At 33.9% G+C, this 15,646-nt stretch overlaps 1 protein-coding gene and 1 non-coding gene across 2 annotated transcripts in view; both read right to left on the bottom strand.

The window, feature by feature from the left end:
* Window positions 1-15,646, bottom strand: part of LOC116164104 — a 49,481-nt gene that overhangs the window by 21,417 nt on the left and 12,418 nt on the right. The window contains exons 3-4 of the mRNA XM_031478231.1: window positions 11,506-11,693; window positions 1,246-1,398 (exon numbers count right to left, since the gene is read on the bottom strand). Coding sequence (XP_031334091.1) covers window positions 1,246-1,398; window positions 11,506-11,693 — 341 coding nt within the window. The remainder of the gene's footprint in view (window positions 1-1,245; window positions 1,399-11,505; window positions 11,694-15,646) is intronic.
* Trnaq-uug lies at window positions 11,917-11,988 on the bottom strand. Its single transcript has one exon. It is a non-coding gene; the product is annotated as a tRNA-Gln (tRNA).

The following is a 15,646-nucleotide window of genomic DNA, read 5'->3' as shown; positions in this document are numbered from 1 at the left end:
ACTATGAAATCACATTTACACCCAGTTCAATGAACAAATTAATACTCTTTGCATTCTCGCTGCAAGCTCGAGCGTTTTAACGACTATAGATAATTTAAAGTTAAATTCAATTCGACAAGGGCCTTTTGATACTCATTTCTAAAATTCCTCACACCGACTCGCCCATATATCATCCCGAGTACGTCCGGGGTAAAGCGGGCCCGTGTTTTATCTCCGTATGCTTTTCTCTACGTTTTAAAGGGTGGTAAATTATTGAAATTTCAGTTTATCAACGTAATATTAGCTTTCCTTCACTTTTTTACGTAAAGCTTATTGTTTTCGATGGAATTTTTTGTTTGCGCTATTTGTAACCAAACCGTATGAGTTGTAAATAACCGGAAACTTTAGGAACATCGACAAATTACACTTCACTGCCGGATTGATTAATGTCCCACGTTAAACTCTGGGGTAGATTTCCATAAAAAAGCTATACTGAATTACAAAGTGAACATGACAACCGAATTTAAAGACTTATTTGTTGTTAGGTATTGGGGTGCTTTTTAAATTATCTGAATCAGGAGCAGGAAACCTTTAAATGTTTATTTTTAAAGAGCCTCCTCCCCATCAATCATCCACCAAGAAAGTAAACGTGGATAACTATAACGCAATAATTGATTAAGTTTAAAAAATGAGCTTTATCCGCAAAAGAGTCGTGGATGTATCCAACGTAGCGCACATTTGTTCTTCTGTATCATGTTTTATTAGATAGTTACGTATGCAGTTTTTCAATTACCTTACTTTTTGAAAAGCAAAATATATGGCAATGATGGACACATTTGTGTAAATGTGAGTCCTCCGGACTACGAAGCGTAGATCAAACATACTTGTTATGTGCCGAAGAAGTAAAATAACGTAACTGGTGCGAATTAAGCAATAAATTTGGCCAACGTTCCTGATAAAACCGTAGCTAAACAATTGCACAGTGAAACGTTGTAAATTAAGTATAAGTTTGTTTGAATACGTTATTTATAAATCTATTTTTGTTTCATATGCAAATAGGGAAGAATAAATATCCCCGTTCGTATGTTGCTCTCTTTTAACGTCCATTTCATTAGCATGGAGTTCAAATAAAGTTCATCTAAATTTCTGCTTTGTACTAATTGATTAAGTTTAACGCAAAGCGAATTTGGGTATAGCAATTTGGTTAATGGCATTGTTTAATTGAATAGAAAATAAAGGTATAAATCTATAAACTAATTTACTCACATCGAGAAGATTCATAAGTGAGGCTCTGACCGAGGCATGAGGTCTGGTCATATTTGTTAAAACTTGGCAAAGCTCTCCACTTAAACGTGAAGTAGCGGCATGGCTTGTCAATGCGGCCCTTTTCAAAGTTTCCCCCAGTCCATAAATCCACATCTGAAATAGAAATAGCGTTAGTTCAAATAGTTTTTATGCAAACGACAATTTTCTTCGCAAAATTGAAATTCAATGTTGATCATCGTGATGTAAAAATTTATGGAGCGTGATGCGTCTTAAAGTGAGTATAATTACAAAGAGGGTGAATTTAAATTAGTAGGATCAAAATATTAATTTATCAGATATCTATATTTAACGTTAAGCCTCTTTCTCGCATCAAATTACTTCATTTAATTACGTCCTTCAACTTTTCCGAAATGTTATAATTAATGTAAATACTGAAGAATCGTAGAACGATCAAATTAGAAGACGAACAATAAATCACAACACGCAGATTTGTTCTCGTGTATTTGCAAATTGAATGCGACCGGTAATCCCAACAGATTTGATGGTGTAACTAGTAATTAGTCAAATCCCCAATGATTTCTAGAGCATTTAACTAGAGATTTAAGACACACCATTTCACAAGTCTACTAGTTCAAAACCACTAACTTTTTAAATAAAAAGCAAAAACAAAAAAAAGGGTGCTCATCGACGGCTTAAACTCACATGCAGATCTCTCAAACGTGCACTTAATGATGTAACCCGTTTCTAAAATGAAAACTAGTCGAGAACCTTACACTGGGTAGTTTGCAGTTTTTCTTTTGAAAGTGCGTCCGTTACTTAAAATACCTGAGAATTTTACGTATTTTTAAACACGCTTGATCGTTGTCGTTGCTCACTGTTCATATAAAGCGGTACATATGCAAATTTTACACATTACATATATCAATTTCTAAAAACTAGAATGGCCTAACGGGTCCCCGTTACACAACCCATTTAAACCTCTTGATGAATTAATACTAATGGACTACCTGACTTGTATGTTTATTGGCAATGGCTGATGGAAACGTATACTAAAACAACATATTGTCTACATAATGAATTTCCCATTTTCATTATGAAATTGTTTAATATTTGCGACCTCGTGGAAAATTTTGTCGGGGTTGTGGCGATGTAAAAAACGATTATTATTCATTATCAGTTACTAAGAACTGCTGTGGAAACTCAATTTTGAAATCGCCGTACGTTTTAATTCAATTTCTCCGACTGTAGGTACATCAATAACACCAAGTATCAACCATTTTTATTCGCGTTTATTTATACACAGACAATAAAATTATTGTTTTTTGTGGTTTCCTTTCCATTTTACAGTAAATTGAAGGCAACATATACTTTTAGCGTGGATTGTTGTAAGAAAACTATGGAAATTCATACAGTGTGGTTTGGAAAGGGGTAGTATGTGCTTTAGGTAGAATAATATATGCTATTATGAATAATAACTAACTTCACAAATATTAACTATTACGAAACGCTCTGGAATTCACATGGGTATGCTAATAACCCAAATATTTGCATCTAAACTTGCTAACATTGTAATGTGAAGATTACTGAGAAATTCTATTTATTTACAACAGCTCAAATTAGTCTAATTTAAACCAATTTTTGGTATAATTTATTTGGAAAGGGGTTTTTAATAGATGGCGATTTTTCACAGTTTCATAAAATTGCGTGACACTCAACAGCCCCATTTTCTAAAATTCCGATAATAAATTAACTTAATAAACATTTCGCTTGTGATTTATTATACGCACTTTACTTTACTACGAGGGCGTTTTATTAAATTATCTACTTAGCTATGGTAATGACGTCACACAAACAAATTGCTTGGCTGCTAATTATGCACTTTGACGTAATTCTGTTTGGATCCACAGAATTGGTCAGTTTTCCTTATTCAATTCACGACAAAAATGACCACGGTAGCAAATCGACAAGACTCATAGCAAGCAAAAACTGTCTTTTTGCGGTAGATTCTATATTTGGCGAACTCTCAAAGACTTTCCGGTTTAGGAGAAAGGGCCAAGGAAAAATTTAGTTAAAAAAGTAGATGTTAAGTTGACTTAAATTATAAAACTCCCACATTCCAAAGTTCTTCGAGATTAATATCGTTTAAGGATATGTAATATTGTCGTTCGACTCGTAAAAAAATGATTATAAGATTCTTAATACAAGAAACAGGTCAGCGTCGTCCAGCAACATTCCCAGTACTATGTACTAAGCTATATACTATGCCTATATTATAAGCAGTCGGAAACTCAATCCAGGAATTTACCTGACAATGACAACTTGTTTTATAACGTATCTAGCTACTCCAAATATTTTGCACCTTGGACCCCAACGCCTTCGTGGTAACGATTTATTTAAATGCGATTGGACATAAATTAGTTTTACGGACCAGGGGCCAGGACCGGCAACAATGTAACGTTTCGACTTTTATTTGCTTGAACACACGTTTCTTATCTTAACGTGTTCGGAATATTAATTCTGTTCTTTTTCATTAGGAAGCGGAACACATAACAAATATGTAATAAATCGTGGGGTACACCTTACCTGAAAGGAGTGAAATAATTTTTTTGTATGGAACCGATGAGCGCGTGGAACTGCTCCAGTATTCTATCAAATGCATCCCCATAAGATAATCGGACATTAAGCATGTCATGGTGCGTAAGTTTAGGACTCAGAATCGGTGTGTACTAAAAAAGGTACACAGCCGAGAATTTTTGATGAAGCGTACGAAATTGAGGTCCTCAAAGAATGTGCTTTCTTCCTAGATTTGTAAACAAACCCAATTGTTTGGAGAAAATACTAAATAGCACCCAATATATTAGCACACTATTCATGACGTTCGACAAATTAGAGACCAGCAAGGTACTTTGTTTTAAGAATATAGGAAAAAACTGAAAATCACCACGTTAGTATAACACTCGGGGATGGCGCCCAGATGTCGCCGACCCTAGATCATGTGGCCCCGTCCCTAAAGTTGTTAATTACACGGATCCGCTAGTACATGTCCACTCCTCGTCTTTCCACTAGCATTCTTCTACGGGTCCGCACTTGCTGCCAGCCAGCCGGCCAAAGTGAGATTAAAAAACTACCTTTTTACAAATTAATTTGGAAAATATTGGCTCTTCACAGCAACACAAACTGCAAGTACGAACTAAAAGGAGAATGAGGTGCCGGACAAGTCGAGACGCCCACGATTGGGATGGGGGTGGTTGCTTAGAGTTACGGGGGTCACTTCGAAGGCCCCCTTTGCAGGCAGTATTTAATTCATCGTGTTGTAGGCAATCTATGTGAACAGTTTCCGGCGTTTTACAGAAACATTAGAAAATAAATGAGATTCTGTTTTTTCCCCAAATTTAATTTAATTTCTGTTTCTGGCTGGTAAGTAGGTACATAGGGATTTAAAATGGGAAATTAGTTTTATGCAATACCTTGCTCTCCTGTACATTTTACGGAAAAAACTGTAGAGTTTAAAGTTATTCAGAATTAAAAGGTGCATACAAAACTGTTTTTACATGTTTTATTAAGCTTTTGGTATACCCGCAAATTTAAAAATAAATTTCAATATTTCTGTTATTAGTAGCAATATTTCTTTAAAAATTTTTGGATTGTTTATATTTTTGTGTCTTTCCATTGCATTTATATGGCCGATACACATAAAGAGTGTAGCACCTAAGACCCCTCGGATCATGATTCCTTTACCATTAAAGACATCGAAAACAATTCTTAGAGCAAAATTGTACGCAATTACCGCCGGCATGTTTCTAAAATATTTTTGAACACTAGGGGCGTGCTGTATTCCAGTGGCGTATCAAACCAGCATTGTTTTAAATGGAATACCCCATATTTAATTACTGATTTGGAGAGTACTTATGAAAAGTACTTATTTTTTTATGTAACATGTTTTACCCCTAACTTTAACGATTTCGCTGTTATAATCATTTTTCGTCAAAACAGTTTTTCGAAATTCGAGAAACTAAATAGCGCAAGCGGCTAATTTTTTGACTGAGGCACAGGTTAACACCTCTTCCACACTTTCTTTATCGAAAAAATTAAATTTTTGATTGACCTTCGCTCAATGTAATATTTTTTTAAAATTTCAAATGGCACCCCAATAAACAAATCATACCTATGGGTAGCTAAAACTACAAATTTTCCACTGATATAAAGAAAAGCACTAATTCTATAAGAAAATTTCAAAGAAAAATCTAGTCGAAACGCCAATTTATAAAAGCAAGTAAAATTGTGCACAAACTCTTGTGCAGATAAAGCGCATTTTACCGAAACCGAAATAGCTTAGTAAATGGTTGGATTATAAGGTAGTATTTAATGGCGGAGGAAGCCATTTACACATAAACACTTAAATCACGCCTGGCATACATTCAAAATCTTCCGACATTCTATTCGCCAGATATTTGCACTGAAAGCATTGACATCGTTTCTTCCGTCAATCTGTTCTGGGGATATAAGGGAATATATTCGATCACGATAAGAGGGACTAGGTTTGGTAAAAATTAGTTGCTTTCGTTGAAACTTTTCATAAGAGTACCATGAAGGATAAAACCAGTTCCACAGCTCCCCAACCCCTTTTTTGATAAGAAGTCATAAAGAAGGGCGGAAGTTGGTAGACCTTTAATTAGAATATCATGAAAGTTAAAATTAATTTCTAATTAGTACTCCTAGTAGTTGTAAATCTGCAAAACCTATGTATCAAATTGTACCTAAATTTCCGCTGCTAATAACCGAAAGGCGGATGCAGGTTTAAATAAAAAAAAATTCGTACTTTTTCGATTAGACTTCTCAATCAAAAGTTATAGACTAGAAACCAATTTCGAAAGAAAATTCAAAGGGCTGTAACTTTTGAACTAGTAGCCCAATCTTGGAACTGTTTGAAATTATGGATTCTACAGGCCACATTCTATAAGAAAATTTTTTTCCGGGTCGATCTGAGACAATTTTTTTTTCGGGGCTCAAAAAAAGGCAGTGTATAACCTTCCTTTTTTACCAAAAATCGACTACACCAAAATTTCTCGGGAAAACACTTTTTCTTATTAATTTTGGTGCGTAGAATCCAAAACAATTCGTACTTTTTCGATCAGACTTCTCAATCAAAAGTTATAGACTAGAAACCAATTTCGAAAGAAAATTCAAAGGGCTGTAACTTTTGAACTAGTAGCCCAATCTTGGAACTGTTTGAAATTATGGATTCTACAGGCCACATTCTATAAGAAAATTTTTTTTCCGGGTCGATCTGAGACAATTTTTTTTTCGGGCTCAAAAAAAGGCAGTGTATAACCTTCCTTTTTTACCAAAAATCGACTACACCAAAATTTATCGGGAAAACACTTTTTCTTATTAATTTTGGTGCGTAGAATCCAAAACAATTCGTACTTTTTCGATTAGACTTCTCAATCAAAAGTTATAGACTAGAAACCAATTTCGAAAGAAAATTCAAAGGGCTGTAACTTTTGAACTAGTAGCCCAATCTTGGAACTGTTTGAAATTATGGATTCTACAGGCCACATTCTATAAGAAAATTTTTTTTCCGGGTCGATCTGAGACAATTTTTTTTTCGGGACCTCAAAAAAAGGCAGTGTATAACCTTCCTTTTTTACCAAAAATCGACTGCACCAAAATTTCTCGGGAAAACACTTTTTCTTATTAATTTTGGTGCGTAGAATCCAAAACAATTCGTACTTTTTCGATTAGACTTCTCAATCAAAAGTTATAGACTAGAAACCAATTTCGAAAGAAAATTCAAAGGGCTGTAACTTTTGAACTAGTAGCCCAATCTTGGAACTGTTTGAAATTATGGATTCTACAGGCCACATTCTATAAGAAAATTTTTTTCCGGGTCGATCTGAGACAATTTTTTTTCGGGGCTCAAAAAAAGGCAGTGTATAACCTTCCTTTTTTACCAAAAATCGACTACACCAAAATTTCTCGGGAAAACACCTTTTCTTATTAATTTTGGTGCGTAGAATCCAAAACAATTCGTACTTTTTCGATCAGACTTCTCAATCAAAAGTTATAGACTAGAAACCAATTTCGAAAGAAAATTCAAAAGGCTGTAACTTTTGAACTAATAGCCCAATCTTGGAACTGTTTGAAATTATGGATTCTACAGGCCACATTCTATAAGAAAATTTTTTTTCCGGGTCGATCTGAGACAATTTTTTTTTCGAGGCTCAAAAAAAGGCAGTGTATAACCTTCCTTTTTTACCAAAAATCGACTGCACCAAAATTTCTCGGGAAAACACTTTCTTATTAATTTTGGTGCGTAGAATCCAAAACAATTCGTACTTTTTCGATCAGACTTCTCAATCAAAAGTTATAGACTAGAAACCAATTTCGAAAAAAAATTAAAAAGGCTGTAACTTTTGAACTAGTAGCCCAATCTTGGAACTGTTTGAAATTATGGATTCTACAGGCCACATTCTATAAGAAAATATTTTTTCCGGTCGATCTGAGACAATTTTTCTTCGTGGCTCAAAAAAAGGCAGTGTATAACCTTCCTTTTTTACCAAAAATCGACTACACCAAAATTTCTCGGGAAAACACTTTTTCTTATTAATTTGGGTGCGTAGAATACAAATCAATTCGTACTTTTTCGATCAGACTTCTCAATGAAAAGTTATAGACTTAGAAACCAATTTGAAAAAAAAATTCAAAGGGCTGTAACTTTTGAACTAGTAGCCCAATCTTGGAACTGTTTGAAATTATGGATTCTACAGGCCACATTCTATAAGAAAAATTTTTTTCCGGGTCGGTCTGAGACAATTTTTTTTTCGGGGCTCAAAAAAAGGCAGTGTATAAGTAAGGGTCCTGCCTGTAGATATTAAATAAATAAACGTGGATTATTAAAAAATAATCAAACATGTTAATTAATGTATATTTATTGCATCTTTGCGTTGAAAGTGTTATACATATGGCCAAAATTGGTACCTTTTAAAATTGGAAACGATATTTCGATCTCGTATCACGGATTAAATTGAAAATATAACGACGTACAAGGATCGTTATAAAATGCAAAATTTCCCTAAGATATGTAGTTAGTGGTACATCAAGCGTAAATTCTATTTTAGGTAAGGCCTTAGTTCCATCATCTTCATTCGCATATCATGTCTCATCATAATTGAATTTCAGCTTTCTGTAACTTGTGTTACTTCTCTTTTACCTAGGTATACTAGCTCGCTCTTATGATTTTTCAAGCACGCAGTAAACGTTTGGAGCACTAACTGTAAATGGAAAGTAAATCGTATTATTTTCTGAAATACTCTCGCCCTGTCGACCTTTACAAAAAATTCTCACACGTTCTAGCGGTACGTAAGAAATATGCCCCTGGTGCGTACCTACTCCTGAAATGCGTTTTGTGCCCTTCTTATTTTGCGTAAAGTTCAAGGTCGAAGTCACTGCTTCATAATGTGTCGTATTTGAATTACTACCCACGGTATATTCACACCGGTATAGAGTTATCAAGCGCGATCAATAAGAACGTGTGCTGTAATTTATTGCTAATATATGTATACAATCCAGCAGTGCACATGCGTACGGCTACACGTAAAATTGAATTACATTATTGAACTGTTCACGATGATTATAGCATACTTTGACGTCTTCGTGATTTATTTCGCACCTTCGGGGGATTTGGAAACACTTCGCCTCTTATTTAGAAATTTACGAACTGAGCGAGCATAATGGCGCTGCACAGAATTTGATTCGAAAATAATTTCAAAGGGAGAAACTTTTTAATGGTATTTAATCACTCTTTATTAAAGGACCTGCTGCCGGAGAGATGTATATAAGTAAAAAACGTTGAATAGCTTTCGTTCTAAAGAATTTTCTGTTAAGCTCGAATAAGCACAAAGAGGCTTCACTGGCAATCAGTGGAGATGTTATCCTATATTGTACAAGATCAAATCGTTGAGCAATTCTTTCATGTAATAACTGGGTGTAGAAATGATTTATAGCGTAAGGCCGTTCTATTTCCATTGTAAAATTGTGTATAATGGTAATTTACGGAACGCAGTTTAATATACTATAAGCTGTTTCAGTAACGTATTGTATGAGAATGATATTGCCAGAGTGGGAATTTATTAAGTTAATTTGTGTAATAAGTAACGTTTGTAATATTTATTAACGATAGTAATTAATTGCTGTAATAAATAGGGCGCTTGAATGTCTTTAATGGTTCATTTTCAATGACTAATCGTGATTATCTTAATAAATATTGTTAACTTTCAATAGGATCGCAATTCTAGTTTAAAAAATGACCCTCGCATTTTAAACAGAGATGTATAAATGCTCAGATCATCAATTATTTTATTTATAATAATTATTATTTAACTAGAGTAGTTTGTGTAAATCTCAAAGGTTTCGATAATTACTCCTTATATGGGANAGGCAGTGTATAACCTTCCTTTTTTACCAAAAATCGACTGCACCAAAATTTCTCGGGAAAACACTTTTTCTTATTAATTTTGGTGCGTAGAATCCAAAACAATTCGTACTTTTTCGATCAGACTTCTCAATCAAAAGTTATAGACTAGAAACCAATTTCGAAAGAAAATTCAAAGGGCTGTAACTTTTGAACTATTAGCCCAATCTTCGAACTGTTTGAATTATGGATTCTACAGGGCACATTCTATAAGAAAATTTTTTTCCCGGTCGATCTGAGACAATTTTTTTTTCGAGACTCAAAAAAAGGCAGTGTATAACCTTCCTTTTTTACCAAAAATCGACTACACCAAAATTTATCGGGAAAACACTTTTTCTTATTAATTTTGGGACGTAGAATCCAAAACAATTCGTACTTTTTCGATTAGACTTCTCAATCAAAAGTTATAGACTAGAAACCAATTTCGAAAGAAAATTCAAAGGGCTGTAACTTTTGAACTATTAGCCCAATCTTCGAACTGTTTGAAATTATGGATTCTACAGGGCACATTCTATAAGAAAATTTTTTTTCCGGTCGATCTGAGACAATTTTTTTTGAGGCTCAAAAAAAGGCAGTGTATAACCTTCCTTGTTTACCAAACATCGACTACAAAATTAAATTAAAACTGGAATACAGCACGCCCTTGGCGTACAAAAATATTTTAGAAACACGCCAGGGGTACAATTTTGCTCTAAGATTTTTTTCGGTAGTTTTTATGGTAAAGGCCGTAAAGGAATTATAATCCGAGGGGTCTTGGGTGCTACACTCTGTATATATGTAAGCCAGAAACAGAAATTAAATTAAATTTGGGAAAGCAAACAGAATCTCATTTACTACATCCCAAATACGAGAATATGGACCAACCACTACACTTTCAGAAAACAGTATTTTATCTGCTCCACTCAGCATCTAAAAATTTGATGTATATCTGTCCGGCATTTTCTTCTCCACAAATTTCCTGTCTTGACATTTTTTCTTAAAATGCTTCATTTTAGAGTTATTAAGAAAAATTTCAAAAAAGGTAGATTTTATCCCACTTAGAGGGTGGTTTCAGAGGGTATTTAGACTCTTAAAGCAAAGTACCTTGTTAAATATCAGCGCGCTTCTAATTTGTCTCTAATTTGTGTAACGTTACACATACAAAACGATAGATAGGCCCTCGGCTATATGCAGAAAATCAATGTTTGGGCAGATATTCTTCTATTGGAAAAAGTGATAAACTCTCTGATTACACAATCTTTGGAAAGTCCAGTGGACGGCAATAAGGGTTTGCTGCTAGACGAAGAAAATCCCCACTTTCTTGAAAATGGGGCTCCGCCATATTATCCTCAATGGACGGTATCCTGGTAAATGGATTGCAAGAATGGCCACCACGGACTTCATTCGGCTTGGGCAACATTCGAGAACGGTTTCACCTGACAATATTCAGGAGCTACGATACTGAATAATGTAGACCACATTCAAGAGACACTTTTGTTATTGCCTGTGTGTTAGTGAAAATAACTGTGAGCATTTAATAAAATAAATTGTATGCAATCAAAACGTGACAATTTTATGGCTTTCAAAATGATGTCCCACTCGATGGGGGATGCATATTATCATTTTAAAGTGGGGGTAGTTGGGTGTGTGGAGATGAATGCTAAAAAAACTAAGGTACAGCTTCCATAAATCATTCACTAGACATGTAAACGGAGGTATTTGTGCAATTTTTGATTTTTTAAATCAAAATTACAAATTACAATCGGTAGTTTATCTTCGCCAAATAATAATAGCTAAAAATAGTTTACCTTTTCCGTTTCTGTATCCGAACATAGCTTGGTTGGTCGATATTCTGGTGCTAAGTAACTTGATAGATGTGCTGGTGGGCCGCATCTTAATAAGATTGGATTTTGATACAATTTTACCCGACCTCGACTCGATAACAAAAGAGTTGAAGGTGTCACTAGTGGTATGCATCCACCTCCTGAAGCACCATCTGAAATAAAACACGAAATTAGGTTACCCATAGTATCATACTTGGCCATTTGGTTTTTTTATTGAAAAAATTTAAAAAGATGTTAGGCATTTTAAACAGGGAGAGGGTTGGAATGGCAAGCACTTTATGAACAATATTTTTAATAACGTAAATAACCCAAAATAAATGTGAACTTTAAGCCTCTTCCGAGCAGCTACAGTTTGTTGTTTAACAAAAAACTGAAAGGTTCCACCGAGATTTGAACTCGGATCGCTGGATTCAAAGTCCAGAGTGCTAACCGTTACACCATGGAACCTTATAAATAATCAATTATTAATAAACATCAACAAATATAAAAATATCCAATTATAAATTCGTAAATAAACCGTATAACCTAAATATAGTTTTATTTACATAATTACTGCTTATGTTTTTACCAAAGCAATTGTATCGTTGCAATTAAGATTTAATTATTATTTATGCGTCTAATACATAATTAATGAACTACCTACATTTTTGACCGACTGTATAGCTACCTATTTCATAATTTCATTTGTATATTATGTTTCGCTCGTACACGCTACCGGTTTCAGTTTTACGCCAAAAAGTTATTTTAATTAGGACGATGAAGTGGAAATTGGTTAAATAAACGTTGTTCTTTGTACGTGTAGGTAGTTCAATCAGACAAAGGCAATGTTAATGCATTTCGTCTCTTCAAATCGTACCTACTATTTATTTAAAGGGTCTCTAACCTTTAAATAAGTGTAGGTATCTGCTTCTGTGTTTCCACTCGAGATATATTAAATTTGAAGTTTGTACGGCTTATCGTATTCTTCAGTTTTATTAAATTTTCGTTAGGAACAGTGGAATTATTCGTTTAAACAATCGTTTTTAATTAGCTTTAACAATATCCGAAACAAATTATAAATAATATACTTTAGCCCATGACTGGACTAATGAGCACAATACACGAATTTGAAGGGACATATAAATGCATATTTTGATGGATTGCAAAAATGCATGCATATTTTTATCACATTTTAATTTTTAAGCACATATTTTATGCAAATGTAGTTTAAGTTAATAAATACCAACTTAATTTTGAAATATTAGAATCGAACTAGAAAATATTTGTCTTTTATTTTTTCTTCTATATACCGAATTACTTACGTGAATTAGAATCGCCATAAATTTCAGGTTAATTACTTACATCCGTGAAAAATAATGAATCAAAAATCACAAGAAATCGTCATCGTTAGGAAAGTTATATAATATATGGAATTTAAAGAAAGATACCATTGCCTTAAATCACCTTTTACTGCTTAACATCATATTTAATAAAGTTTGGCAGTAACTGTTCCATATATCTTAAAGGCGAGCACGCAGCTGTTGAACATTTCTTGCAGGGTATGACCGCAAACTTTTTGTTTTCCGACTTGAAAGCAAATACAACTGCAAATATTTAAAAGAAATACTCTTGGAATGCGAGGGAAACGTACAATAATAGTGAATAGTTGAGCTTTATTTATTGACCTAAATTAAAAAAAAAATCATGCTTTCAGTAGTTGGGTCAACTTCACCGCCAGGGCGCTCGTAAATTGTGCACCTACCATGTACAGAAAAAGTGCTCTTTTTAGTACTTTAATAACATTCAAGATATTAGACGTACTTTGAACCCACGTTTCGTCCAGACCTTCCACTCTCCTTTTGTGGGTACTCTCGAGGCATTTTAAGTTGTGACCCTCATCTGCATATTTGTTCTGTTGATACTTGATACTTTGACATGTGCCTGGCGTTGCCGCCTCTCCCAGGATTTAGTTTATTTACCCCATTGTATTGAAGTTATTGTCGAGCTCTACAAATACTGACGAGAGACTATGTAAAAAAATGAAAAAACGCTGAAATTTAGTAAGAAAGGTTTCATTTTTAGTCGATCGTACCTAGACCGAAATGTGAGAACTTAAATATTGTGATTTACGGCTCTAGTTTCTTTATATATCTCTAGCTAGCGGGTTCCTTCGTAAATTTTTTAACATTTTTTGTAATTTTTAAACAGCGATTTTCACCCCTATTTTTGACCACTGTTATGGGCTAGTTCAGTAATGATGGAGTACAATTCTTACGAAACGTGGCGTGACATATCAATCATCATGGTAGTAAAGATGATATGGTGAATGCCCTGGGAGCGAATTTTGCTTGGGAGAGAAGGTACTGCCTGTAAAATTTCCGAGAGCGAATCATCTGGAAGCAAATGCTCCGAGAATGAGTTTTCTTTGGGATGAAACTCAAGAGGCGAATTTTCTTGAAACCAAATTTTTTTTCATGCCCACGAATAACCCACGGTGTTTTTATAATTTTTTTTAAACTGAAAAATCAATTTTGCGAGAATAAATCTGCTGGGATGGTGAGGGTAGCGTAAAAGGCGCTGAAAGACTTCGATAACGGCATATAAAGGAACTTGGGATAAACTTGAAGAGTAACATAAAGCGATGTTCAAAGTCTTCTGGGCAATTGGGAACGGATCTGAACATCGCAGAGGTGGTGTACAGGGTGAGTAAACGATTGCGCAGAGTATCTTATTAATTTTAAAAATATTTGGAATAATACAAGGTCCGCTCACAAAGTAGGACGCTTTGTTTAAATGGAACCCCCTGTATTTGAATGCATTTTTTAATTCTACGTGTAATTGTATGACTTTTTTTATTATTATGGTTAATATTCGAAAAACTAGTAGATTTAAGGATAATTCGATTTGTAAGAAAAACTTGGCATTTGCAAACGTCAGTTTATTGTCAAAATGATTACTTAAACTTTCTTTTATCCTGGGTAATGTAAAAGTCAAATAAATACATCTACGATCAAACCTTAATAAAATACCTTACAGGGTGTTTTGAGGTTACAAAATACTTACCCTTAGTATTCCCGCAAATGCGAAACGACCGACCGATTCGGATATCAACACAACACTACCTCTGTACGGTAATGTCCACTAATGCGAGTGACGAAACTGATAACATATGCCCCTGACTAACACAAAACTAGTCTATTTATTATCTTTTGTATTGTGAATAGCTTGTCCTATACGCTTTGAAATATTCCACTTGATTTAATAATGTAAAAAGGTTTCTGCGAGGGTTGGCCAATAATTTTTAGCTATCTAGCTCAAACGATTACCGTTTTTTAGACATTAGAATTGCATCAAATATCCGAAAAACTATAATAAATAATAATAAAAAATAGCTTACAGGGTGTTTTTGTTTGTAGGTCCAAAGTTACAAAACTTGATTTAAAAAATCCAGGATTACTTTTTTTAAATAGACCGTATATTTTTCTGTCATCTTTTAGCTCCTTCAAAAACGTTTAACTTTTGATAATAATGTCCTATACCTATCTCCAATAGTTTTCGAAATATCTTGGTTTTCCTGGTTTTTATATTCAAATCTTAAATAAGTTATATGTAATTCACATAATATCGTGGTGACCATGCAAAAAAGGCAATTTTTATCTGCCTTGTCCAAAACAAAAATCATATCGATTAATTCATTTTTTAAACAATTCATTTTTAAGTCCAAAAACTGGAGAATAGGTAAAAACACTTTTATAACTTATTTAAGATTAAAATATAAAAACTAGGAAAACCAAGATATTTGTTTTTTTACTATCAAATTTATTCTCTAGTTTTTTTACAGGGTGTTCCATTTAAAAAAGTGAAAATGAAACTATTTTAAAAATGAAACTAAACTGAAAAGTCCTTTAAGGGTTTTGGCACATGATGAATTGAACTAAAATATTTTCTTCAAGATAGCGCCACTTCCGCAAATACCGGAAGTGGCCATCAACTTTGTTATTTTAAATAGGGACCCTATTTTTTCTACATTTTCGGATTCTACGTCGAATTTGAAGTACAACGATACCCATAGTTGACCCTTTGCTCCAAGGGCTTTGTCGGTATTCAAGTTTTTATGTCAAAAATT

The sequence above is a fragment of the Photinus pyralis genome, unplaced genomic scaffold (assembly GCF_008802855.1).
Source record: "Photinus pyralis isolate 1611_PpyrPB1 unplaced genomic scaffold, Ppyr1.3 Ppyr1.4_LG2, whole genome shotgun sequence".
NCBI lineage: Eukaryota > Metazoa > Arthropoda > Insecta > Coleoptera > Lampyridae > Photinus > Photinus pyralis.
Note: the sequence above shows the minus strand (reverse complement) of the source record. Positions and strands in the feature narration are given on the sequence as shown.